Source organism: Peromyscus californicus, unplaced genomic scaffold (assembly GCF_007827085.1).
Source record: "Peromyscus californicus insignis strain IS unplaced genomic scaffold, ASM782708v3 Scaffold_5__1_contigs__length_169319896, whole genome shotgun sequence".
In the NCBI taxonomy this organism is placed as follows: Eukaryota; Metazoa; Chordata; class Mammalia; order Rodentia; family Cricetidae; genus Peromyscus; species Peromyscus californicus.
The window spans coordinates 104,104,615-104,130,928 of NW_026294573.1; the positions used below are offsets into that span (position 1 = coordinate 104,104,615).

General features: G+C 51.4%; 2 protein-coding genes across 5 annotated transcripts; one reads left to right on the top strand and one right to left on the bottom strand.

Moving 5' to 3' along the window:
• The first annotated feature begins 3,253 nt into the window (after positions 1-3,253).
• On the top strand, positions 3,254-11,948 carry Tpm2 (tropomyosin 2). Of its 4 annotated transcripts, none has more exons than XM_052717863.1 (9): positions 3,254-3,484; positions 3,920-4,045; positions 7,052-7,185; positions 7,286-7,403; positions 7,496-7,566; positions 8,051-8,126; positions 8,292-8,354; positions 8,474-8,543; positions 10,707-11,061. In XM_052717863.1, the coding sequence occupies exons 1-9, from the start codon at positions 3,371-3,373 to the stop codon at positions 10,787-10,789; spliced, it is 855 nt and encodes a 284-aa protein (XP_052573823.1). In that variant the 5' UTR covers positions 3,254-3,370; the 3' UTR covers positions 10,790-11,061. The 4 variants fall into 4 exon arrangements, with proteins under 4 accessions (XP_052573823.1, XP_052573822.1, XP_052573820.1 ...); XM_052717862.1 differs by lacking the exons at positions 8,051-8,126; positions 10,707-11,061 and adding exons at positions 7,712-7,787; positions 11,798-11,948 and having other exon boundaries at positions 3,303-3,484; XM_052717860.1 differs by lacking the exon at positions 10,707-11,061 and adding an exon at positions 11,798-11,948 and having other exon boundaries at positions 3,303-3,484.
• A 1,011-nt stretch (positions 11,949-12,959) lies between these two features.
• On the bottom strand, positions 12,960-18,946 carry Ca9 (carbonic anhydrase 9). The gene is made up of 11 exons (XM_052717648.1): positions 18,592-18,946; positions 17,717-17,746; positions 17,327-17,497; positions 17,071-17,213; positions 16,897-16,989; positions 15,907-15,973; positions 14,659-14,816; positions 14,366-14,501; positions 14,208-14,237; positions 13,707-13,788; positions 12,960-13,595 (listed from the first exon to the last, which is right to left on the bottom strand). Exons 1-11 carry the CDS (start codon positions 18,929-18,931, stop codon positions 13,529-13,531), a joined length of 1,317 nt encoding a protein of 438 aa, XP_052573608.1. The 5' UTR covers positions 18,932-18,946; the 3' UTR covers positions 12,960-13,528.
• Positions 18,947-26,314: the final 7,368 nt, after the last annotated feature.

The following is a 26,314-nucleotide window of genomic DNA, read 5'->3' on the forward strand; positions in this document are numbered from 1 at the left end:
CAAAACTATATGTGAGTAAATGATTACCCCAATGAAGGATAAGAAGTTCAAGGTGGACATGGCGGCACACACCTTTGATCCTAGGCAGAGTAAGGTGACTGTTCCAGGCCAGTCCAGTCTACATAGCAAGTTCCAGATTAGTCAGGACAGGACTACATAGAGAGACTCTGTCTAAAAAAAAAAGTTCAAGGTCATCCCCAGCAATTCAAGACCAGCCAGCCCTGGGGTACATGAAACCCTGTCAATCCCCTCCCAGAAAAAAATTTAACAAATGCAATAATTGCTATGCTTCACTAATTTGAGGGAGGGGGGTATACTTTATTATTCAAAATGTTATTTATATTAACATGATGGTGTATAATAGGTGTGTGCGCATGTGTGTATATGTGTGTATGTATGTGTGTGTATGTTTGTGTGTATGTGTGTGTATATGTGCATATGTGTGTATGTGTGTGTATGTATGTGTGTATGTGTGTGTATGTGTGTATGTATGTGTGTATATGTGTGTATGTACGTGTGTATGTTTGTGTGTATGTGTGTATATGTGCATATGTGTGTATGTATGTGTGTGTGTGTGTGCGTGCATGCGTGTGTGCGGACGCGCACTCGCATGTGTGTTGTTTGAGACAAGGTCTAATGTAGTCAGGCTGGCCTTGAACTGGATATGTAGCAGAGGATGGCCTAGAACTTCTGCCCCTCCCTCACCACCTGAGTGCTGGGATTACTGGTGTGAGCCACACTGACCAGTTCATGCTGTGTTAGGGATGAACCCAGGGTTGGAGCATGCTAGGCAAACTACACCAGCTAAGCTCCATCTCCAGCCTTTACTTTTGTGGTTTTTAATGAACTCATAACTATTTTTTACATTATCTGGGCTTGCATCCTAATGCAGCAAGTGTTGATTCTGATAACACCTTCAACAAAAGCTATTGGGGGATCTTCAATGATTTCTAAGCTTATAGTTCTAACAGCAAAAACATTTGCGGCATTCTGCACCAGGCCGTTCATTTCTCTAAATCCACACCATATTAGCTGGTGTATTTGAGCGCCTGGAAGCTACGTAAAATCCGCACTGCGAATATTTACTACTTACTCCAAGCCTGGTACTGTTCGAGGGGCTGCGGACTCACTAAGGACAAGAGTCTTTGCTCTGGAGGACTCATGAGACAAACAGGCACAAGAATTTGTAGCAAACTAGGCTGAGAACCAAGCTTTACACTGGAAAACAAGGGCCTCCTAGATGGAAGGGGCCAGGAGGGGCAGCGGCCAGGGAAGGGCTTCCCAGAAGAGCTGACACCTGATCTGAGCCTTAAAGGCCACTGGCAATCAATTTAGGGAAGGGTGTTTTAGAGAGAGGGAACAGCATGCGTAAAATGTGGACGCTGTTAAGAAAGGTCTGGCTATTTCCAGCCCCTGTCCACGGCTCAACATGAATGTGAGGTGAAGCGCCAATCTGAGGGCTGGAATGAGGCTGGAAACTGAAGATGAGGCTAGCCAGGCAGGCAGAGGCCCAAAGAGCACTTCTACCATATTAAGAAATGTGAGTGGGTTTTGTTTTTTTCTTTTTCTTTTTAATACTGAAGGCGCAAAAGGAATAGGGAGGGGGCACTGGAGGATTTTTCTATTCCACTAACTTAAAAAAAAATATTTGGCAGCAAAAGCCAGGGGTAGTTAAATAAATGAAGGAACTAGAGAACCAGGAACAAGAAAGGCCACAACCGACCCAGAAAACACCAGGCACTGTTCAAGAAAGCAAGCTCAGAGCGAGAAGGAGCAAGAAGACTCTCCAGGATTCTGGGCGTATGAAGAGTGAAAGACAAGGACGGGAAGAAAGCTAAACCCTAGGGGTCTAGCATAGGCTTATCGGATGGACGGGAGATCTCTTTGTCTTTCACAGAATTTAGGGAACACACCGCAGTGGGCTGGAGTCAACGCCAAGGTCAGTCCTGTGTGCTCTAGCTGGTGTGAGTCTAGTTAGACAGCGAAGCAGATGAGGAAGGAGTCACTTTCCCGCCCCTTGCACACACCCCGCGCCAGCCCTCTGCCCAGGATTCCCACGGTGGTCCTCCGCCCGCCAGCAAATCCCAGGCCTCCGACCCCTCTGCACCCGCTGGTCCGGGCGAGGCGCTGCCCACTCCCTCCGGGGCGCCGGGGCGCTCGCTCCCCTCGCCCACCCCGGAGGGGGAGAACCCCGCCACGGTCGCCCAGCTCCGCCGAGGTCTGTAGGAGCCTCGGAGGAGGGGACGTCTCACCGCCCGCTCCCGACGCCGGGCGTTCCCTTCGGCTCTCGGTGGCCCGGCCCCGCCCCTCCACGGGGAAACATCCCAAAAAAGGTCAGAAAAGAAAAATTCGGAGTCAAGTTGGCCCATGGGGGAGGACCGCCGAGTCCGCTGGGAGAAGTGGGGAGGAGGGCGGGCGCCGGGGAAAGAGAGAGCGGCGAAAAGGGGGGGGGGAGAGCAGACAGAGCCCGAGGGGGCGGGAGCACCGGTCCCGGGTGGGAGTGGGGGTGGGGAGAGCGCCCTGGCCAGCCGGGCTGCAGCCTCGTGGAAAATATGCGGGGCACGTGGGGGGCGGGGCGGGCGGGAGCTGAGAACCTGGCTCTGGGCACTGAGCCTGGGAGAGGACACTAGGTTAATAGATGCCAGGCCCGCCCTTGGGGGCAGCAGGCCTCCTGCCTCAGTTTCCCCAAGCACTCCAAGAGACTTCGCCACCACCATCATGTCGGCAGCGCAGACCCGGAGTCTGAGACCCGGGGTAAACTGAGGCACTCGAGGCGTGCAGGGGATCCGCCTCCTAAGAGACATTTAATCTGGGGGGATTTACAGGAAACTTCTAAATTAAGGGCAGCGGCTGCTGCTAGCTGAGGGGGGGCACGCGGTCCCTGCGCCCGGGCAGCTGCCGTGAGCTCACGCCCTGAAATAGCCCCGCGGGCCCCAGCCCCAGCTGCCACTGGGCCCGGCTGTCACTCAGAGGAAGCGCTGAGCCCCCGGCCCAAGGGTCCTAGCCCCTCTGCTGACCAAGGTTTTTACAGCCCTTAATTTTCCTTCCGACGGCTGGCGGGGGAAGAGGGGAGGCGGGGCCAGGACCCGAGGGGGCGGACCGGAGGGGTGGGCGCAAAGAGCAGCCGCGCCCCGCGACCGGGCAGTGCTTCTGCCCCTACAAGGTTTGAGACTAGGTGGGGGAGGGTCCCGGCCCCCGGCTCCGCCCGGTCCCTCCCCGCCTTTTAGGCGCCCGCGCTCCTGGGACATCCCAGTTCCTCTCGGTCCTCCTGATCTGTACCCCCCCCAACCCTGTGCATCCAGTGCTCGCAGACAGCCGAGTCTACCCAAGTCTTCACAGCCCGCCCGTCGGCCCACCCCCCACTGCAGCCATGGACGCCATCAAGAAGAAGATGCAGATGCTGAAACTGGACAAGGAGAATGCCATCGACCGCGCGGAGCAGGCCGAAGCCGACAAGAAGCAAGCCGAGGACCGCTGCAAGCAGGTGGGGTCCAGCGTACCCTCCCCCTCTCTCCCCCAGCCTTGGGTCTGCTCTCCAAGGCCTTCCTATCACTGTGGGGGCTGGGCCTTCCCAGGACCTTCCAGAGCTCAGCCCTAACTGGAGCTTTCAGCCCACCCACCGTAGCCTGAGGAGTCCCCAGTCACCGCTCCTGTCATTCCAAAGCTGCAATGGGTCCTTGCCTCTTGAGGTTTATACTTTCTCCTCCCAGGGCCTCCTGCGGACTGGACTGTCTCTCCTTCACCCTCTTCTCCCCCAACAATCTCCAAGTATCTCCTAGAAAAACACACACACACACACACACACACACACACACACACACACACACACACACACACACACACACCCTTCCCAGGCCTGGCCTTCCTTGCCTCCAGGGCCTGACCCAGACCTGGCTGATCAAGTCTCCCTCTTCCACAGCTGGAGGAAGAGCAGCAGGCCCTCCAGAAGAAGCTGAAGGGGACAGAGGATGAGGTGGAAAAGTATTCCGAGTCTGTGAAGGATGCCCAGGAGAAACTGGAGCAGGCCGAGAAGAAGGCCACCGACGTGAGTGTGGGTTTGGGGAGGTTTAGCGGCCCTAGGACACTGGCGAGGAGCCCTAGGCACGAGCGCGAAGGCAGAAAGGGACCTAGGTCTCTAGCACCAGAACAGACATGGTTTCCTCCGTGTAACACCAGCCAGGGGCAGGTTTACACAAGTAACTCTGGGTAAATCAAAACCACCTACTACTTCCCCCCAGGACTCAGCCCTGTAATTCCCTTTGGGTCCAGCCCTTAGAATGCACAGTGATTGAATGGTGAGTCATTGTGAGGGGGGGAGGTGAGAATTTACCATCCCCCCCCTTGATTAATCCTCCTTCTGAGAACCAAGAGGAGGAGACTGCAGCCACATTTGGTGTGTGTGAGGGTCGGGGCTGAATGTGGGGAGCTAGCGGGCAGGAGAGGGAGAGTGTTCCAAAGACGGGGCTCTGATTTGAATTACAGCAGTAAGGGGCCCTTAGGAAGTCCCTGCCCCTGACCTTCTGGCACCAGCTGCTGCCCTGGAGCCTCAGCTCAGGTTCTGATGGCTCCTCATTTACCCTCATTAAGCTGTCAACCTCAGGCCCAGGCCAGGCCACAGGGCAGAGGCACAGGGCCACAACTGCCAAAGCAGCCACCTTGGCAGGCTCCGCTTACCCTGAGGTTTCCCTGCCTGTCCCCAACCAGACTTCTCTACTTCCTCCATTCCACACACACACACACACACACACACACACACACACGCACACACACGCACACGCACACGCACACGCACACATGGACACTCGCACGTCTTCAGTCAGGATGATCACAGGACTACAGAGGGCACTTTCACCGTTGTCTGCCTCAGTTTCTTGTTTTAAGTTTAGGATGAGTCTGTAAGCAGGGCCTGGGGGTAAGTAGCACAGCCCTGGTCTGAGCACCTGAGATGGGATTGGTGTTGCTCATTCTCCACTTCTCCAGCCCCCCAGAGCTGGGCTTCTTTGACCTCTACTCTCCAGTTTTGGTTGTCAACCAGCTCTGGCACTTGGGAGGGAACTGACCTGCAGCTGCTAGCAAAGTTGACCCTGGGCATCTGATACTCTATAAATAACCAAGGCTCAGTGCAGCTGGAGGCAAGACTGGAAACCCAAGGAGCTTGGTGGGGGGGTGTGGGGGGTGGGCAGGGACAGTTGGGGAAGCAGGCAGCCCTGCCAGTAATAAGTAGGAAATGTGGCCCGATTTTATAGCGCCCCCTTGAACACGGCAGTTAACTTACGTGGTGCCTCGATTTCTCTTCTCTTCTGTTTCCCATTTAGCCGATGGGGGCTATTGTAGTGACTATCCTGTAGTGGGAGAGCCCCGAGCATCCACAGCTTAGAAGAACAGACATGACAGATATCAGCCCTGGGTTGACCCCAGGACTTCTCAAACTTGGCAGCCACGTGTTGCCCTACCACCTCTCTGGAGTAAGCCCTCAGGGCCCCCCAGAGCCATTCTCCCATGTGCCCTGTCTCCAGAGTGTTTCCACACTGAGTCACTGGGCCCTGTGCCCATGATGGACTCTTGTTCTCGGTGGCCAAACTCCAGGTATGGAAGGCACCTGGAGGACAAGCTAGAGACCACGTTGTTCTATATATGGCGATGTTTCTCCTGCCCTGCAGCGTTGTCCAGGGCCTGCCTTCTGTGCCAGCCTCGCCCATCGGAGCGCTGCCCCCCAGCTCTTCCCCTCCACTAGTCTGGGCCTTTCTTCTTTTCGGTCAACAGGGGTCTCTGTTTTTGTCTTGGAGAATGAGAAGGGGCGAAGGGGCCCTCTGACCTTTAGGAAGGGAGGACTCTGAGCAGGCCATGTATTCAGAACGGTATCTATAGAGTGTCACTATTTCCCATAGTGACAATTAGAACCAACTGGGAACTTAGAAAAAAAAAAAAAAAGGTAAGGAGGAGCTGGAGAGATGGTTCAGTGGTTAAGAGCACTTGCTGCTCTTTCAGAGGACCTGGGTCCAGTTCCCGATGCCTCACAACCGTATGGGCACTAGGCACATATGCAGTGCACGTACATGCGGGCAAAACACCGATACATATAAAATAAAATAAAATAAAAACTTTTTTTTAAGGCACAAGACTCCCAAGCCCCTTGGAGGGCTCAGTTCAGTGACTCTAGCGTGGAGTTGAAAACCTGTTTAGTTTTATGAACCTCGCAGCTGGTCTAGTTGATTCATAGTGCATTATCTCAGAAGCGTCCAAAGAAGGAGCTGTGATTGTTAGCTCCGATTTATGAAGGAGGAAACTGAGGCCTAGAGAGGCCAAATGTGCTGCCCAAGGTCATGGAACAAGCGTGGAGTAGCTGAGCCATGGCTCCAAGATGACAGTCTGACTCGGCGCCAGCACACTAAACACCACACTGGTGTTATCATCTTCCTTTACAGGCCGGCTCGCCCCACCCTACCTCTCTTTTCTCAGGGTAGCCTGGGTTTCTGTGGATCTGCTCCAAAGCCTCTAAGGTTCTGCTTCCATATTCAGAGTCTGAGTAGCATCACTTGCACTCCCTCCTCCCACCCCACTGTCACCTTGGCAGGGAGCCCCTCCTGCTCCTTACAGGCCTGGCTTGTCTCTCTGGAGTCCTTGCTGAGAGTCTGCCTGGTGGCTGGTGACGTCACAGAACTTGATTCTGTGATTGGCTGCTTTTTAGCAGTGGCAAAGTCTGGTTGTACTGCGCCTTCTGGGCGCCCCCTTACCCGAGCCAGGCTATGCTTTGTAGGAACCACAGCTGCCTCAGACTTAGGTGTCAGCATTTGGTCTCCAGGGGATTTCAGGAACCGACCCCCTAATCGCTAACCATGCATAGGAAGAGGCAGCACCTCGGGAGAACGGAGCTTGAGGGGGGAGTGCAGGTTTTCACCTAAGCAGAGGATTGTTTAGATGGGGGCAAATACATTGAACACACAGAATCCAGAACGCTAAGATTCAGGAGAGGAATTGTGCTGTCCTTGGAGCTTAGCTGACCCTCACTAAGGTGTACAAAGCCTTTTGACCTCTGCCCTCTGACCCACAGGCTGAAGCAGATGTGGCCTCCCTGAACCGCCGCATTCAGCTGGTAGAGGAGGAGTTGGATCGGGCGCAGGAGCGCCTAGCTACAGCCTTGCAAAAGCTGGAGGAGGCTGAGAAAGCGGCTGATGAGAGCGAGAGGTGGGGACCGGGTCCTGGAGGGAGGCAGGTCAGGGGCTACAGGGGGAGGGCCTGTCTCTGCTGGCACTGACCCCACATGCGCTTCTCTCCCGCTTCTCAGAGGAATGAAGGTCATTGAGAACCGGGCCATGAAGGATGAGGAGAAGATGGAGCTGCAGGAGATGCAGCTGAAGGAGGCCAAGCACATCGCTGAGGACTCAGACCGCAAATACGAGGAGGTGATGGCCTTGCCCCACTTCACTCTCACCCACGGTCCCCCGAGTCCCAGTCGGTCACCGCTGACCCACTTCTCTCTCCCACTTCCCCTCAGGTGGCCCGGAAGCTGGTGATCCTGGAAGGAGAGCTGGAGCGCTCAGAAGAGAGAGCGGAGGTGGCTGAGAGGTAAGGCTACCCTGGGGGTGCGAAGGGAGCAGTGGAAGAGCCGAGGGCTCTGCTGTGGGGCACTGTGCACGCTGGTCAGGTAGCTCCCCAGGCCAGAGGCCACCTGGACAAGCCCTGTCCTCTGATCTGTGCCTGCTGCCCCCAGCCGAGCCAGGCAGCTGGAGGAGGAGCTTCGAACCATGGACCAGGCCCTCAAGTCGCTGATAGCCTCAGAGGAGGAGGTAGTAACCTCTCTGGGCCTTTCTAGGCAATGGCACCTTTTCCCACCTCCGTGTCTCTCCTCAGCTCAGCATCTCAGGCTGCTGTCTCTCTCCCGCAGCAGGAATTCGGGCCTGGGGGTGGGGTTGCGGCTTCCAGGCTCACTGCTCTCACTCTTACCACTCTGCTCTTCTCTTTTCTCCTCCACTCCTCCCCCACTGGGCCACCCCCACTGTCCCGCCTCACTGTGCCTTCACACTCCACCCTGGCACACACACCCCTGCAGTAAATGTGGGGACCTAGAGGAGGAGCTGAAAATTGTTACCAACAACTTGAAATCCCTGGAGGCCCAAGCGGACAAGGTAGAAGGGGCGGCGGGCGGCGGGGGGCTGTGAGGACGGGGTTGTGCAGGGCGGAGAAGAGGGCGTAGGGAGGGAGGGCTAGCTGGTTCGTGAAGATCAGCAGGAGCTGAAGGATTCAGGATGAAGGAAGCAGTTTTGCTGACAGCCTGTGTGTGTCTCTTAAAGTATTCCACCAAAGAGGACAAGTACGAAGAGGAGATCAAACTTCTGGAGGAGAAGCTGAAGGAGGTGAGATTGCCCGTGGCAGGAAACTGAGGGTTTGAGACCAGAAAAGAAGGGTGAGTGCGGGGAGGCTCTCTGGAAAGGCCTCTTTCTTGGCCATGCCTCCTATCCTTTCTTTTTTCCAGGCTGAGACCCGAGCAGAGTTTGCTGAAAGATCTGTGGCAAAGTTGGAGAAAACTATTGATGACCTGGAAGGTAAAAAGGATACCCCTCCACACCCGCCCCCATCAGCCTGTCCCTGATCTTACTGTTAAATGAGCTGGATTACCCGGGGCTCCGCAGACTCTGGTGGGCCATGTCCATAGTGCAAGGAATTAGGACAGTCCACCCCACTGCTTCTCTGAGTTTAGAATGAATGAAGAGTTATAAACAGATTGCTGGGGCTGGAGAGCTGGCTCAGTGGTTAAGAAAACTGGCTACTCTTCCAGAGGACCCGGGCTTGAGTCCCAGCATCTACATGGTGGCTCACGAGCTTCTGTAACTCCAGTTCTGGCCTCTCCTGGCCTCTGTTGGCACTATGCGTGCACATGGTACACAGACATGCAGGCAAAACACCCATACATGTGAAAAAAAATTTTTTTTGAGATAGGGTTTCTGTATGGAGCCCTGGCTGTCCTGAAACTCTGTAGACCAGGCTGGCCTCAAACTCAGAGATCCACCTGCCTCTGCCTCCTGAGTGCTGGGATTAAAGGCTTGCACCACTGCTGCCCAGCACATTTTTTAAATCTAAAAATAGAAAACATATTCCTGGGCTTGGAAAGTGGCTCAGTGAGTAAAGCACCGTCCCCCAACGTGAGGATGTGAATTCTGATACCCAGAACGCATGGAAAAGCTAGACATAGGGTCTGTAGCTCCAGCGCTCCTAACACTATATGATAGGAAAGGGGGCGTGGAGACAGGAGGATGGCTAGAGGCTCAACTGGCCTGGCATTTGAAGTGATAATAAGACTTGTCTCAAACAAGGTAGAAGATAAGGACCAACATCAAAGTTGACCTCTGACCTCCACACAGACACCATAGTATACACACACCCACACACCCACCCACCCACCTACACACACACACACACACACACACACACACACACACACACATCATTACATATCCACACCATTTTAAAAATTGGATTCCTGAGGGCTGGAGTGGCAGAGCACATGGGAGGCCTTGGTTTAATGGAAATAAATGAATGAATAAATAAATAAATGAGAAGAAAAAAGAAAAACAGATTCTAGATCCTACTCCAAATGATCCCTTTCCCTGGACAGGATCTTTTTCTTTTTCTTTTTTTTTTGAGACAGGGTTTCTCTGTGTAGTTTTGGTGCCTGTCCTGGAACTCACTCTGTAGCCCAGGCTGGCCTCAAACTCACAGAGATCTGCCTGCCTCTGCTTCCCGAGTGCTGGGATTAAAGGCATGGGCCACCACCGCCCGGCCCTGGATAGGATCTTACTCTGTAGACCAGGCTGGTGTTACAGGCTTGGGCCACCAGCTCCTTAATGCTGATGCCGTTATTGTCCAAGGACAAAAAAAAATCATCTTATTGCATTGTAAGGATACCCCACCCCCTTGTGCTGGGGATGGAACCTCCAGCCTTGTATGTTTTAGACTAGTGCTCTACCACAGACCTGCCTGCAGTCCCCAGATTTCTTTACTGAATCCAGAGCTATTTGATTGTTGGTTTTATTCAGTGCTAGGAATTGAACCTAGGACCTCATAAATGTTAGGCAAGTTCTTTGCCACTGAGCTATATCCCCAGCCACTATTTGATCAAATATCAGGATTTACACAATACTGTTAATGGAAGATACTACTTTGAGCTACACTTGGCAAAACCGGAAATCCAGGTATTGGCTGGTCTGTGGCTACTGCGCTTATCAGCGAAGGTCGCCTTTCTCTTTTATTCTGACAACCCTTTTACTCATTAGCCCCCATGCCTCCTTTTGCAGTCTTCTCAGGCAAGCAGGACCTTTTATCTCCACCTTTAGGACTTTAGACTTTCCTGGTCAGCACCCTTCCTTTCTCTCTTAAGCATGCATGCTTGCCTGCTCAGAGCACCGCCCACAGGCTCCTGGGAGATGCTGCAGCTGCAGCGGGGAGTGAGAAGTTGGGGTGCAGAGGACAAATAGAAGCAGGGGAGAGAAAGGGGAAGAGGAAGCCCTGACTGCCATCTGGCCTGTCCTCCGGCCGCTCTTCTGTCCATCTCTCTGATTCTGTTTTCCATTTCATCATCTTCTCTCCCTTCTCTCCTTCTGCCCTCTTGCCCTCCTCCATCTCCTCCTCCCCTCCGTCTCCTCCTCCCCTCCATCTCCTCCCTCTCCCATGCTCTCCCCTCCCTCCCAACCCCTCTTCGGACTCCCCAGATGAAGTCTACGCACAGAAGATGAAGTACAAGGCCATCAGCGAGGAGCTGGACAACGCACTCAATGACATCACCTCCCTCTGAGTCCACACCGCTGTGGCCTTCTCAGGCCCCCTTCTCTTCTCTCTTTTCATTCTCTCCCGGGGGGGGGGGGGGGGGGGGGGGGGGGGGGGCGGGGGGGGGGGCAGTCAGGAGGAGCACAACGGGCAACATTGCGTAGCCAGGCCCAGGGCAGCCAGCGGAGGGAGCGCCTGTCACTCCTGCCCCCCACTCTGGCACTGGCTCTATCTATCCTGCTCTGTCCACCATCCACTGACCTCCCACCTCCTCTACTGCTTAATAAACTCTGAACTTGGTCTCCACGCTGTTTTCCTGCCCCCTCCCCCGCTCAGAGCTCTTCATCACTGTCCAAGCACTGGTTTACTCCTGAGACCCTGGCTTTTACCCACGTCCTCAGTCTTGTGACACTCAGCCCTCCCACAGAACACTGTGGCCCACACAGATCCTTCTGCATGACACTCCCAGCCTGTCACTTTCTGATAATCAATGCATGTGACACATGGGGGTCTATCAAGCACCACCTCCCTTCTGGTCTGCCGCCCATCACTGACCTTGGAGCACTTAACTGGGATTCCAGAATCTGATGGAATGGCTGGAAGGGAAACGGGGCGGTGAGGCACAGGGGAGGGGCTGGAAGCTCAGAAAAGGTCTGGCGTGAAGTCGGAAAAGTATTGGATCTCAGCAAGAGGGGCTTTCACAGCAGCTGCAGGTCTGTTTTCTGTCCCAATTCTGTCTGTCTGACCCTCCCTTTCCTGGCTGCACCTTTGTCTTCCCTTCTGTTTTCAACTTTCCTAAACCTAAAGGAAGACGACCCCGTTTATGATACAAGCCTCCCCACGCCACGGATACTACCCCAGCCAAGGCCTGGCGTAGGATTTGTGTCTGTCAGTCTACCCATTTGCCCCGGCCTCAGGTCCACAAGTGTCTCCTAACATGTTTGTGTGTGTTGCCTCTCCCTGTCCCTGGCTCCCTCCCTCATGTTCCTTCCTCCCGCTTCCCCTCCCCCACCTCACCTGTTGCTTCCCCTCACAGAGACTTTGGCTAGTGCCAAGGAAGAGAACGTGGAGATTCACCAGACCTTGGACCAGACCCTTCTGGAACTCAACAACCTGTAAGGGCTGGCCCTGCCGCCTACCAGACTATATGGTTGCCTCCTCAGGCCAATAAACTGATGTTCCTGGCATGCCAGGGCCCTTCGAGCCTTCTTTTGGTTGTAGTGCTGGGAAGACCCCTGAATGAGCAGGGCCTGGCTCCTGTCCCTGCAGCGGGATCCCCTTTTTAATGGGAGCTCTGAACTGTGGGTGCTGGACTCAGCCAACAACTGTTTCCTAGTGGTTAGGAAACTGTCCTGGCCTCCAGGCCTCACAGGGCAAAGCCACCATCCATGGCACAACTCTGTTTCAGCCGTCACTGGGCAGACATTCTAGAGGCAAAACTGCAAGAAAGGAGTTTCCTCGACAGGGTGAAGGCGGAAAGGCTCACTCAGTGCGAACTGAAGTTTAGAGGGTGTGGCCAAGCCTGACTCCAACTGCTCTGTGCTCTTGCCCCGACAAGATCCATATTCTAATCCCGAGAAATGCCAAGCTAGTCAGAAAGAGGCACTGTGTGGCTGAGCAAAGAATTTGGGATGGAGGAGCTCATCATGGGTTAACGGGTCAGGCCCAATATCATCACAAGGGGCTCAGAGGGTTAGGAAAAAGCCGAGCATGATGGTGTGGGCCTGGAGTCCCAGCGCTTGAGAGACTGAGGCTAGGACTGAGTCCTGAGCCAGCCTGGGCGACAGAGTAAGACTGTCTAGAAGGGAAAAGAGGAAAGACAATTGTGGGGGTGGGAATAAGGTGAAAGGCAGCAGGTGAAGGTGTGACAGTGGGGCTGAGTCGGGGTACTGTGGGGAAGGGGCCGTGAGCAAGGAGTGCAGGGGGCAGCTCAAATCTGGAAATGGGCGTGTCCTCCTCGAGAAACTCAGGAAGAACACAGCCCACTCACACCTGGACTAGCACATAAAGTTCATCTTGGACATCCCTGCCTCGGGACCTGTAAGAGTGTCACCTCTGAGCTTGTGGGAGTTGGTTTTTTTCCCCTGGCAGCCATGGGAAATTAATAGAACATCCTTTTGATTCAAGGACAAAAGCAATTTATACATGTTTTACTAGAAATATTTATTTTAAAAATAATCGAGATGAGCCAGGCATGATGGTGCGTGCCTGTAATGCCAGCACTCAAGAGGCTGAGGCAGGAGGATAGAGAGTTCAGGGGACTAGATGCGTATTCAGTGGTACAGCACTTGCCTAGTTGGAACAAGATCCTGGGTTCAAACTCCATTACCACACACACACTCAGTTCCAGGCCAGCCTGGGCTATATAGTAAGATCAAGGGGTGTATAGCTCAGTGGTAGAGCATTTGACTGCAAAGTGAGAGCAAGAATATCATGTCAGGCAGTGGTGGCGCACGCCTTTGATCCCAGCACTCAGAGGCAGAGGCCTTCAGGTCTCTGTTCAAGGCCAGCCTGGCCTACAGAGTGAGTTCCAGGACAGCCAGAGCTACACAGAGAAACCCTGTCTCAAGAAGAAGAAAAAAAAGCAGGAATTGAGTCCCATTCTTGCCTTTTCACTATAAGATCCCGTTGCAGTACTTAAGTAAGGAAAAGAAGAAAAGTTAGGAAGATGAGAAAGATTCCTTGTTGGTTGGTTAAAAAGAAGCTGTATAACGGGCAGATGGGTGGGACAGGACAAGGTTCCCAGCATCCTCTAGCTGGCTTCTTCTTAGGCTCCAGTTTCTGTCATTTCTGCTGGGCTGTAGCTGGCTCCGTCTTTGGTCCCACTTCTGTGCCTGTAGAACAGGGAACTAGAATCAGAAACCCAGCCCTGAATGAGCTCATTTGCAGTCCTGGAATTCCGGCTGATACCAAAAAGGCTGTGCCAAGGGAGGGGCCGTGGATACCTGTGCTGCCTCCACAGCTGTATGAGGAGGGCCACGCAGGTGGCAGCAAAGAGGATGCCAAACACCAAGGCCAGGATGTCACCTAGGGGGAAAGGAGGGGCCGTCTCAGGGAGTGCCATGGGTTTCCCTCCAAGCTGGCTTCCTGTACTCCTGACCCCCCCCCCCCATGAGTGCTCAGGCAGCCCCCCAGCGCTTCAGTCTCCAGAACAGACCAGCTGGAGGATGGAGGGGGACAGCAAGAACCATGCAGATAAGCACCATTTTCCCCCTAGCATCGAGGGGAGAGGGATGTTGGGGGAGGGGCATCACAGAAGATTTCTGGAGCTTCATTCTGATAAACTAAACCAGAGATACAAGGAGGCTTGAGGTGGGGGCTGGGGAGAGGGTCCCCTACCTCACCTATCATATTGGTTTGGGGACATTTATTATCCTAGCTCCTGGGCTGAATGATTTACTAAAGGGTGTCCCCCAGCATCAAGAACAAGAGGGGCACTGACTCACCAGCAGCAAGGCAGGAGGAATTCATGTGGACTGAAGAGAAAAAGAGACAAGGGAGTCATGAGTACCTGTGACAAGCTGTGGCACAAATGAAGGCACAGGAAGAGGAGGGGCCCATGGCTAGGGGCTGTGGCAGCGTGGGCTATCCGAACACTGCTCACCTGGCTCCGGGCTGCTGTCCACTCCGGCAGGGAAAGAGGCCTCAATCACTCGCCCATTCAAAGGTTGTGCGGCTCGGAAATTCAGTTGTAGCCGAGAATCATGAGGTCCCCACAGGGAAACAAAGAGAGTATGGAGCTGGGGGAGGGGGGGTCAATAGGTAGTACAAGACAAAAAGAAGCAAGGGGTCCCCAACCCTCTATTCCCTTCACTACATGGCCCCTTGGCCCATCCTCTTCTCTTCCTGCATTCCCATTTTCCAACGTTCCGTGTCAGTACCCCACCCCACTCTCACCTGCTTAGCGCTCAGCTTCACTGTCTGGTTGAACACAGTCCAGATGACCCCCTGGCTGCAGGGAGGTGTGGTTAGAGAGCCTTCATATCTGTAGTAACGGCTGAGGTCCGAGGGCAGCAGTGCAGATACATCCAGACCTGGGATCTCAATCTTGGTGCCTGTGGATAGGGGTTGAGGTCTCTCGCCTAGATCCGGTCCCCGGAAGCTCCCAGCACAAGCATACTTTCACTGCTTCTCACTATGTGTGGTTAATCCAAAAGGCAGTAAAGGGCTTTGGGCAATTAGAGGCGGCCTTTGCACTGCTGAGCCCTCTCTCCAGTCCCAAGAAAAGAGTTCATGAGCCCTCCTTTGAAGCCTTTGTTCTCCTGAGTACACTACCGTATCGTGCAGGACTGCTGACTTAAGCCCAGATTGGAATAAAAGGAGGAAATGGAGTTGGGATGTAGTTCAATGGTAGAGGCCCTGTCTAGTGAGCACACGCCCACATGCACACACACATAGAATAACTTGTAAATACATTTAATATTTGTAACTATAAAAAACAGACACAAAAGCTCTGTGAGTTTCAGTTTACCAAAAACTTAAAAAGTCTAGTAAAGTGAAATTTAAAATAATTCAGTCACTGAGAAGGGAACTAGATTCCAGCTTACGTGGATTTTCAGTGCTGGACCTTTGGCCACACACATGCCCTCGATCTGCTGCCAAGCTATATCCCCAGCTTTTTTTTTTTTTTTTTTTTGGAGACGTGGTCTCATGTAGCACAGGCTGGCTTCCAACTTGGAATGCAGCCAAGCACTGGTACCATCAGCGTGCGCTACCATGCCCTGCTCCAAAACATTTTAAATAGAAAATATTGATGTTTATAAATGGTAGACAGTTCTCAAAAACAGTTTAGCTTTCCATACTCAATCATATGTTTTAAACATTTTTTTCTCTCTACTTTGATTTTATTTTGTTTGTTTTTGAGACAGGGTTTTACTATGTAGTTCTGATTGGCCTGGAACTCACTGTGTAGACCAGGTTGGCCTTGAACTAAAGGCCCATGCCACCATGGCCAGCCTCAACTTTGCTTTTTTGTTTAATTTTACTTCCTGTTTGGTTTTAATTTCTAATGGTGAAGCCTGCGGACAGTAGCTTCCTTATTCCCACTGTCTCTCAACAATTATTCCAAGCTCAGAGCCAGCTCACCCCAACTCCTCCCATACCCCATTCTCAGATGTGCAGGTCCTAAGGAAGCTCCAAACTGACCTTCTTCTGAAATTTCCTCCAAGTGGGACAGCAACTGTTCATAGGCACTGTTCTCTTCTGGGCTCTCCTGCAGGGGTGGGCGTGGGACACAATGCAAGGCAGACTGAGAGACCTGTTTCTAGGACTACAGGTGGAGGCCTGAACACGGGATAGGGTCCCGCAGTCTTTCCCCCACTCCCCGCCTCTAAGAATGCTGGGGGATATAAAAATCTTATTATTCAAATTCTATTACTCTTGCTTTACAAATGAATTAGCTTAGTGTGCTGGATTTCAATGGCAAACTGAAGGAGGAGGAGAAAATTTACTAGATGTTTGGCCCCTCGGTGATCTGGGCTATTTCCGAATACACTCCATAGTCTCCTGAAGAAAACCATAATACACATTGTACTGTGTTACCTCTGCATTCGCTCTGATAATTCATGAGTCTGACTCTGGGAGCGTAGTCCTGCATGCTACACCTGAGGCACTTGTCTGAACTTCGTGCTGGGAACCTCACACTAGTGAGTGACTTCCTGGCTTCCTCTTACCATGGCTAATGCATTCTTGATCACTACAGGTACAAAGAGGTCACTGAATACTGCATTTCATGACAGGGAGATGATGGATCACAGAAGTGGTAGAGAAGTGACTCCTCCCTAGGCCCAGTGTGGGATTCCCTGAATGGTCCACACTCTGTCTCTGCTCATCATGTTCTCTCTCTGTGTGGGACATTCTTCCTTTTTCCCACCAGTGAAGGATGTAAGTTTCACCTCCTCTGTGACCACCATTTTTAGTGTTCTTCACTTATGACTGTCAAGTCAGCCTTTGCTCTGTCTGTGGGCTCCTTAAAGGAAGCCTTCTTGTAACCTGTTCCCTGCTGCTGCTGCTGCTGCTGCATGAACAAAGGAGTGCATGGAGCTGACAGCTAATGGACCAGCTTGAGAGTGCTGGAATCAAGTCTCTGCTAACAAGATGCACTGAACCCATGGGATACAGTGTCAAGGGCGGTACCTGCAGAAAGGCAGCCAAAACAGCCAGGCCTCCCGGGCGACCCACGGCTTCATGAAACTCTGAGAAAGCAGTACTGAGGTGAACCACGTGGATCTAGAAGAGTGTATGGATCAGACTGAGGCCAGAGCTCCGAGCACACCCTCCTTGTCCCTCTTGGGACAGCCCGATGCCCACCTCAGCAGGGAAACGGTGGCCATTGACAGTGTGCTCTGAGCCGGGGCGATCTGAAGTCCCCCAATGTAGATGCAACTGCAGGGCCCGGTATTCCTGCCCAGGTCCCAGTGCCATCTTCAGCCCCGGTGGCAGAGTCAGCTGTACTGCGTGGGGGGTGGCAAGGGAGCAATGTCCACCCACCCGCGGGCACCAGCAGAACCCCCAGGCACAGCTTAATTGCCACACCCCTCCGTAGGTCCCGCCCCAGACACCTCACCCGTGTGGCCGTTGTTGAACAAGCTGAGTTCCGGGAGAGGCTGGAGCTCATAGCCCAGTAGTTCCAGGGGTTGCAGGGCGCGGCAGAATGAGGTGAGCTCCAGGCGGATATCTACAGGGGACTGAAATCGGCCGGCACAGGCTGGGGACACCTGGGGCCAGAGTAGGGTGCCTGGGATGAGAGGGAAAAAGTGCAGGAAATCTGATGATTAGGACAAGAACCGTTAGGATAAGTAGGGGGTGGAGTCAGGAAGCTCGGAGGCGGGAGTGAGGTGGGGGGAGATCAGAGACCAGACTAGAGCTAGTATTGGAGATGGGAGGGGGAGGGGGGACCCGGAGATCAATAGGGCTGGACTCCCAGATTAGGTCTGTGTAGGAGGCAGTGGCTTACCTCTATAGCTCCAAAGACCGTGGCCACTCCCTGCATAAATAAGAAGAATTAATAAGCCCACTCTTCCAGCCCAGTCACTTCCCAGTGTCCAAAATGAAAAAGATTCCCTCCGGCTCCGGTGGGGCCTCACAGCCCCAGATGTCTGACAAGAACGTGCGGGTAACAGAAGCAGGCTGGGTGCAAAGCATGGTGGCCTGCCACCAGCTGTGACTCGGACACTGGGCAAAGTTTGCAAAGGCCAGGGTCTGGAGAGTAGCTTCAGTCTGCAGGTCCAAATCAGTAGATCGTACGTCCTTTTCTCGGCTCATCTCACCTTCCCACTGTCTCTTTCCTGTCTCCAGCTTCTTCCCCAAAGTTCCTACCTTAGAGCCCAGTGTGGCCGTGCACACCTGAAATCCCAGAACTCAGAGGGAGAGACAGGGGGATGGCAGAAAATAGTTCAAGGCCAACCCGATCTATACAAGAAGACCCCGCCTCACCCCTTGCCCCTCCCCAAGCAAACCCAAGTTCCTCTACCTGTTGATTGCTTCTTCTTACACTGCAATTGAAAATGAGTGACAGCTGTATGCGCTCTGCAGGCCGTCTCGGACCCCCGTTCTCTCCTCGTCCGTCATTCTCTCTCTCTCTCTTTCTCTCTCTCTCTCTCTCTCTCTCTCTCTCTCTCTCTCTCTCTCTCTCTGTCCATTCCTCAGTCCTATTTCCACTCCCACTTCCCCCTTTCTCTTTTCTCATCTCTCCCAACTATTCTCTCCTTTAGGGGAAGGACTACCTAGTAGAGTACAGTTTTCTTCCTGCATGCTCTGCTAGGGTTGGGGTGTGCGGAGGGGAGGCCTGAAACGACCTGAGCCTCGATTTGGAAGCTGATGACCACTTACCTTTGCCGTCCTTGTGGGGACCGTGACTGTCCTCAGGAGGCTCAACAGTGGGTAGATCCTCTAACTTCAGGGAATCCTCCTTTGGGGCTTCAGAATTACCTCCAGGTGGATCCTCCCCACCAGGTGGATCCGCCTCTCCAGGTGCATCCTCTTCACTGGGCAGATGCTCCACGCCCAGGACATCCTCCCCAGATGAACTTTCTCCCAAGGAGGGCTCCCCCTGCATCCCAGACAGGCCCTGGGGATGAGCAGGCACTAGGAGCAGCAGCAACAGCAGCAGCGGTACAGTAGGGGCCGGGATTAGTAAAGGGGGCCAGGGGCTGGGGCCCAGGGCAGCCATGCGACTGACTGGGGTGTCCCAGGACACGGTGCGTACGGGCTGTACGTGCATCGGAAATAGGAGCTGGGTGGGGGAGGAGCAAGCCTTGAGGGGAGCAGGCTGACTCACAGAATGCCCTTCTGTAGAGATGGAGCCAAAGTCCCACAGGTCTGTCTGGCCCTGTGCCCCCTCCCCGAGATACCGAAGCCTGGACACAGGTCGGGTAAGAGGTAGGGTTGGGGTGATAGGCAAGTGTGTTCACAGGCAGAAGGTTATCAGGGTCACCAGCTCAGCTTGGAGCCCATGGCACCACCTGGCGCTGTATAGGTTCTCCGTGGCACCACCCAGCTTCTGCCCGCAGTCTCTGCTAGGCCTGGCCTGCTTCCCAGCCCTGGCAGGGAAGGGGAAAGAAGGGAGCTGGGCCCCCGTGTAGTTGGGTTGAGGAGACAAGAAACCCGTGTATAAATCCTGCCCCAGTCAGGTCTCAGGTAAAGGGCCAGGTAAAGACACTGGGGGAGCCTAGGGTTGAGTAGGTGGAGGGGCACGTGGGTAAGCAGGAGGCAAATTTGAGCATGAATGTTTGAGTATATATATGAGACTCTGATGGCTCCCCCATTGCCTGCCAAAGTATGACCATTTTCTTTTTCCGACTTCCAGGTCTACAAAACCTCACCCAAGAAACATTCAGTCTTGTCTCTTGCTTTTCCCCTTAATGTTCCTGTCAGATTATTTATATTTGTGTGTGTGTGTGTGTGTGTGTGTGTGTGTGTGTGTGTGTGTGCATGTGTGTGCACAATTTTTTGCCTCTCCCCCCCCCACTTTGTTCTTGTTTTTCAGTGCTAGAAACTACATCCAGGGACATGTGTACCACCAGGCAAGTGCTCTTCCACTGAGCCACACTCCCAGCCCTAAACTATTCATTTTTTTCCTTCAAACCGTTTATTGCCTTTTTGAATCTAAGTCTCAGTGCCCAGAAGGCCACTCCTGTTTGCGTTCTGTATTCATTTAATACCTGCAGCATGCTAGGCGGTGGCCTAGGGATACGGAAATGAAAATGAACAGTCCCTATCTGAGGAGTTCTCTCACTCCAGTGAGTGAGGACACATATTATCATAATTCTGCCTTGGGAAAGTATGGAAGTGGGCAAAATCTGATCCCACCTTTGAAGAGGAAGGAGCTCCATGGGGATGTGGGTGCTAATCACAGCAAGGAGAATCGTATTCTGCGCAAAGAAGAGGCATGGGATATTTTGAACAGAGGCTGGCCAGATGGCTCAGTGGGTAAAGGCACCAAGTCTGATGATCTGAGCTGGACCCCCAGAATTGACATGGTGGAAAGAGAGAACCATCTCCTACAAGTTGTCCTCTGTCCCTCATGGGTGCCATGGTACGTGTGTATGTGTGAATATACAATAATAAGAGATGTAAAAAGAGCCGGGCGGTGGTGGCACACACCTTTAATCCCAGCACTTGGGAGGCAGGCAGATCTCTGTGAGTTTGAGGCCAGCCTGGGCTACAGAGTGAGTTCCAGAAAAGGCGCAAAGCTACACAGAGAAACCCTGTCTCGAAAAACCAAAAAAAAAAAAAAAAAAAAAAAAATCCAGTTTTCATATTAGGCCGGGTTGGAGCCTACCATGAGCATGGATTGGACCGGGGGACTGGGTATACAGAAGTGGGACAGAATGAGAATGGACGTGAGGCTCCCAGTCTATCCATTTAATGAACATTTACTGAGCTCTTCCAATCTTCCAGATGCTGCTATTGTCCTTCAGCATGCTGCATAGAACAGAGGACAACTTTTAGTTCTGCAGCTCACATTCTCAGGAGATCCCCATGGCCTCAACAAATCACAAAAGAATAAGGCCATTTCATGCCCCTATCTAAGATTATACCATGAACATTCAGCAGAGTGGGTGCATAGGTTAATTGAATACCTTGAGGTAGTTTTAATCCTGTAGCATATTGCTGTATCCAATGGCTCCAGGTAATTCTGCTATCCAGATTCTCTTTGAGTACCTTCTAGATGATTCCTGATCTAAAGGGTAATACCTGGGACAGAAGGGTCCAAGGAACCTCATCTGAGGGACTCAGGTTTAACTTTAGTTATTAATGTTTGTAAACCACCATGGTGCTAAATGTTTTCATTATCTTACTTTTCTTAATCCCTTCTGTTCTGACTCAGATCCCAACAACTTTTCCAGGAAACTTTTCTTTTCTTTTTGGTTTTTTGAGACAGGATTTCTCTGTGTAGCCCTGACTGTCCTGGAACTCGCTCTGTAGACCAGGCTATCCTGGAACTCACAGAGATCTGCCTCCAGAGTGCTGGGATTAAAGGCATGCACCACCATGCTTTTAATTTTTAAGTGTGTGTGTGTGTGTGTGTGTGTGTGTGTGTGTGTGTGTGTGAGAGAGAGAGAGAGAGAGAGAGAGAGAGAAGATACCCACAGAAGCCAGAGATGTTGGATTCCTGTGTGCATGTGGGTGCAGGCTTGTGTGTATTTGGATCTGGAGGCCAGAGGGCAACTTTGTGGAGTCAGTTCTCTTTGACCTTTATGTGGATTCCAGGGGTCAAACTCAGATTGTCTGTGGCCACAGGTACGTAGAGGACCATACTGCAAGCTCGAGCTTGGGGGCTACATGGATACTTTCTTCCAACATCAGTCTCAGCTTTTATTCATTTTCCTTCTTTCTAAACATTCTGAACATTTCCGCCTTGTCAGGATTTCCGTGTACTTCCTGGCAGCTCCATGATCCACACCTCTAGGTATATCTCTGCCTCCATTTGTAGGCTTCCTCTCATGTTCAGGCTTGTAAGGCAAGTGCCTTTATCTGCTGAACCATCTTGCTAACCCAAGGAAGGAAACTTTTTTTTTAATTTTTTTTTTTCATTTTACATACAAAACCACTGTTCCCATCCCCCTTCTCCCATCCCCACCTCCCCCCCTCCATCCCACCCCCTCATTCACTCCTCATGGGGGTAAGGCCAAGGAAACCTTTCTTAACCAACCCTCTGCCTCCAATCTGGAAGAGTTCAATGGTGCCTCTGAACTACCATTGTACTGCGCTTGACCTCATTAATAATCTTGCTCACACTTTAATTCATATTGCAATGATTTATGACATTTTATCTGCTCTACTAACCTGTGTTCCAGGAGGGCAGGGTTCAAAATTTGAGTCAATTTTTTTATTCAACAACTATTATCAAGCATTTTCTCCTTGCAGAACACCTTGCCAGGTACTCTTATCTTAGGGGCTCAACTGTCTTCCCCCCCAAAAAAAACCCTCCTTCTGTTGTTGTTTGGGACATGGTCTCATTATATAGTCCAGGCTGGCTTGGAACTCTCTGTATCCTCAAACCCTATATATTCTTCTTGCCTCAGCCCCTTATGTACTGAGATTACAGGTATATATGACTGCGCCGGACATTAAATCAGTTTTATGATACTTCAAATTGTCTGCCTTGTCTGTCAGTCATATTGCACATCAAGATGTCTATGACTGAATAAAGCTGTCCTCCCCATGTCCGTAGAAAGTAGCCAAGGGTCCTAGGTTGCCTTTTGGATGGAGTTCAATGACAGAGTACTTGCCTACCATGCACAAGGCCCTGTTGGCCTTTCTGAAGCTAAATTCAGCACTATCCATGACATTTTGACCCATCATGTACTCTGGCTAGTTGGTTGTTTTCAGAACCTTGCTTGGACTCTGGCATGTGGGAGGACCGTGGTAATATCTGAATTGGATGGGCTTGTTGAAGGCAGACTGTGGTGATAACTAGTCTAGTCTGGGAGGGAGAGGCCACGGGAGCATGGATGACCATACTGCACATTGGAGCTGGGGGCTGCATGGCTCCTTCCTCTAACACCGAGCTCAGATTTTGTTCATTTTCCTTCTTTCTAAATATTCTGAACATTTCAGTCTTACTTCCTGGAAGCACCATGACCCCACATCTCTTCCTCCCCTTCGTAGGGCTTTGTGTCTGTGCTTCAGAGCACAGGTGTGCTTGTAGGTGCAGCATTCTGTTCTAGTCCACTAACTTTCCCAGTGTTCTTCTCTACAGCTCCATGTCCCTTAGTCTTACAGCTCTCCGTGTGTCCATTTCCTTGGTTCAGGTGGAGACATGGACTCTGATCCTGGATCACACCTTTATAATCAGGAATCTGCCAAACCCTAAAACAAGCTAGAGCTCTCAGAGTTCTTGGATCCTGAATCTAACCACCTGGGACACTCCCAGCCTGGCACAGGACACCTCCACAGTTGTTAAAGCCAAGTCTTTGGTCACTGGGATCTGTGTCTCCAAACCCTGACAAACACATTCCTAAAACAGGTTTCTGATTAGCCCTGGGCTACAGAAGAGGGAACTAGTCACTGGTAGAGCAGGAGAAAAGTCCCCTTCTCCCTACTCATAGATTGGAAGCCAAGAATAGAGCTGTTTTGAGGTCTTGAGGCTGTCCTGTAGTTCTGGCCCATCACACTGTTATTGCTAGGCCTATCATAAAAATTACCATAAACCCATAAACCAGGTGTCTTATGGCAATGTGATTTTTTTAAAATCTCAACGTTCTATAGGCCTTAAGTCTGAAGTTGTATTGGCAGGCCCAGGCTACCTCAGAGGCTCAGGGAAAGACTCTTTGGTTGCCACTCCTGGATTCTGGTGGTATGTACCTTGGAACCCATTACTTGGGAGGCAGAGGGAGGTAGATCTTTGTGAGTTTGAAGTCAGCCTGATCTACATAGGAAGTTATAGGCCAGCCAGAGTTACATGGTGAGACCCTGTCAATAATAATAATAATAATAATAATAATAATAATAATAATAATAGACAAACAAAAAACATGTGACAACAACAAAAATCTGAGTTATATTTGCAAAATCCCCTTTTCCAGATAAGGTTACACTTGCAGGTCTGGGGGTTGGCCATGGACATGTCTTTACATAGCCACCATTTAGTCCATCAGTGTAGTGGAACTGAGTGGATACATGTCAAGAAGTCCTTAGTGTGTCTTCTCAGCCTTGCCCTCTTCTAGCAATTAGATAATACTCCCAACCTGAGTTCATAGTGAGCCCCATTCCCAAACCCCTCTCCCACCCACCTAAAAAACACAAGCTAGTGACATACTCAAACATACCCAAGACCAGTTGGGCCCCAGGCACTGTATCACCACCGCCTCTTCCTCCTCCGCCTCCAATTCTTCCATTCTTCCTGTGTACATGTGTACCTGTGTGAGCACCACACGAGTGCAGAAGCCCTAGGAGGCCAGAAGAGGGTATCTGATCCTGGGAACTGAACCCAGGTCTTGCAAGAGCAGCCAGTGCTTTTAACCTCCGAGCCACATCTCCAGCCCCTGCACTCTCCTCTTACTGCTTAGGTTTACGTGATCCACATGGGATTGTCTGTGCTATTCTACATTTGAGCTCTATTTGCATGGACTGGCCTTCATTTGCTTTTCTTTTGTTTTGATTTTTTGAGACAGGGTCTCATTGTGTGGCCCAGGCTAGCCTCAAACTTTCAGCAATCCTCCTGCCTCAGCTTTCTACATGCTGGGATTATGGACGTAAGCCACCAGGCCAGGCTCTCTCCACTCACTTGAAATGGTGTCACTGGCCCTGGTGTCACCAGTTTTCTTGGAACCCAAACCAAAGAAACAGTCTGGTCCAAACCCCATTTCTCCAAGACTTTCAGTTCTCTGGTCTAAGCCTAGCATTTAACATTTTCAGGATTCTTAGAATATCTGAGCTGGAGGAGCTTAGAACCCTGGCAATCCCCTGCTTTTTGGCTTGGTGCCCAGATTCCTAAGAGTCCAAATGGAAGAAATGGGGTCTAATGTTTCTTACATTTAGTTTCCCAATACAAAATACATTTTATAATTACAAAATAGTGCATGCTCAATGCAGGAAACTTGGGAAAAATGAAGAGGAGTCTTAGGGAATTTAAAATATCTCCCTGCTTGTCCCGTTCTCACGTAGACCTTTAGCCTCAGAATTTCACTGCCTGGCGCAGGTAGACACTCATTTGTTCAATTATATTCAGTTTCATCACCCAGAGATTAGAAACCATAATTAGGTCTTGATTGCTAAGTCTTCCAGCCTTTCATGTCCTTTTTTATGCAGAGGGAATCACATTACATAAACAGCTCTGTAGCGCTCTCTCTCTCTCTCTCTCTCTCTCTCTCTCTCTCTCTCTCTCTTTTCTTTCTCTTTTTACTGCTATATTTTATTATGTGGATGCTCCATTATTTGGAGCACACACCTCTCTCTCTCTCTCTCTCTCTCCCTCCCTCCCTCCCTCCCTCCCTCCCCCCCCCCCCTCTCCCTCCCCCCCTTTATGGCACTGCTTTTTTTTTTTTTTAATCTCAATGTTCTGTAGGCCTTGTGTCTGAAGATATCTTTATATAGTTTGTTTTTGTTTTTTTGAGACAGGGTTTCTCTGTGTAGCTCTGGCTGTCCAGGAACTTGCTCTGTAGACCAGGCTGGCCTTGAACTCACAGAGATCTGCCTGCCTCTGCCTCCCAGGTGCTGGGATCAAAGGTGTGCGCCACCACACCTGGCTGAACTTTTTAATATTTAAAAATTATTATTTTATGTATGGGTGTTTTGCCTATGTCTGTGTACCACATGCATGCCTGATGCCTGAGAGGGTCACAAGAGTGGTCGGATCCCCTGTAACTGGACTTGTAGGTAGTTATGGGCCATCATGTGGGTAGTGGGAATTGAACCTGGGTACTCTGGAAGGTAGCCAGCACTCTTAACTAATAAATTTTCTCTCCAGCTCCCTACCCCTGTTTAAAAAAATATTTATTTTTATTATTTTAAAATTATTTGTGTATTTGTATGACAGATAGCTGGGGAGTTAAGAGTGCTCCCTGATTCTAGGAAGACCGGGATTTGATTCTCAGCACCCACATCAGGTGGCCACAATTGCTCATGACTCCAGCCCCTGGGAGAATCCCAGCACCCACACCAGGTGGCCACAACTGCTCATGACTCCAGCCCCTGGGAGAATCTCAGCACCCACACCAGGTGGCCACATCTGCTCATGAGTTCAGCTCCTAGGAGATGCCCAGCACCCACACCAGGTGGCCACATCTGCCCATAATTCCAGCTCCATGGACATCGTTTTCTGGACTCTGGGCACTGGCATTCACATATACACATACCCATTCCCATGTACACATACCCTCCTACGTGAACAAATGTTTTTTTTTTAAATGAAAATCTTTAAAAAGAGATTCCTGAAAGGCGCAAAGCTACACAGAGAAACCCTGTCTCGAAAAACCAAAAAAAAAAAAAAGATTCCTGATACATATAGACAACATGTCCCTGCAAATTTACCTCACAGGGGTATACCCAATTCCTCAAAGTCCTAAGGAAAATTTAGAGCACTCTCCTTTTGATAAGGTAATGCAGT

Coding starts and splice junctions, on each gene's coding strand:
- Tpm2 (XM_052717863.1), top strand. CDS start 3,371: ATGGACGCCATCAAGAAGAAGATGCAGATGCTGAAACTGGACAAGGAG. Junction 3,485..3,919: donor CCGAGGACCGCTGCAAGCAG/GTGGGGTCCAGC, acceptor CCTCTTCCACAG/CTGGAGGAAGAGCAGCAGGC. Junction 7,186..7,285: donor GCGGCTGATGAGAGCGAGAG/GTGGGGACCGGG, acceptor CCCGCTTCTCAG/AGGAATGAAGGTCATTGAGA.
- Ca9 (XM_052717648.1), bottom strand. CDS start 18,931: ATGGCTGCCCTGGGCCCCAGCCCCTGGCCCCCTTTACTAATCCCGGCC. Junction 16,990..17,070: donor GCCACCGTTTCCCTGCTGAG/GTGGGCATCGGG, acceptor ACACTCTTCTAG/ATCCACGTGGTTCACCTCAG. Junction 15,974..16,896: donor TTTTGGCTGCCTTTCTGCAG/GTACCGCCCTTG, acceptor CCACCCCTGCAG/GAGAGCCCAGAAGAGAACAG.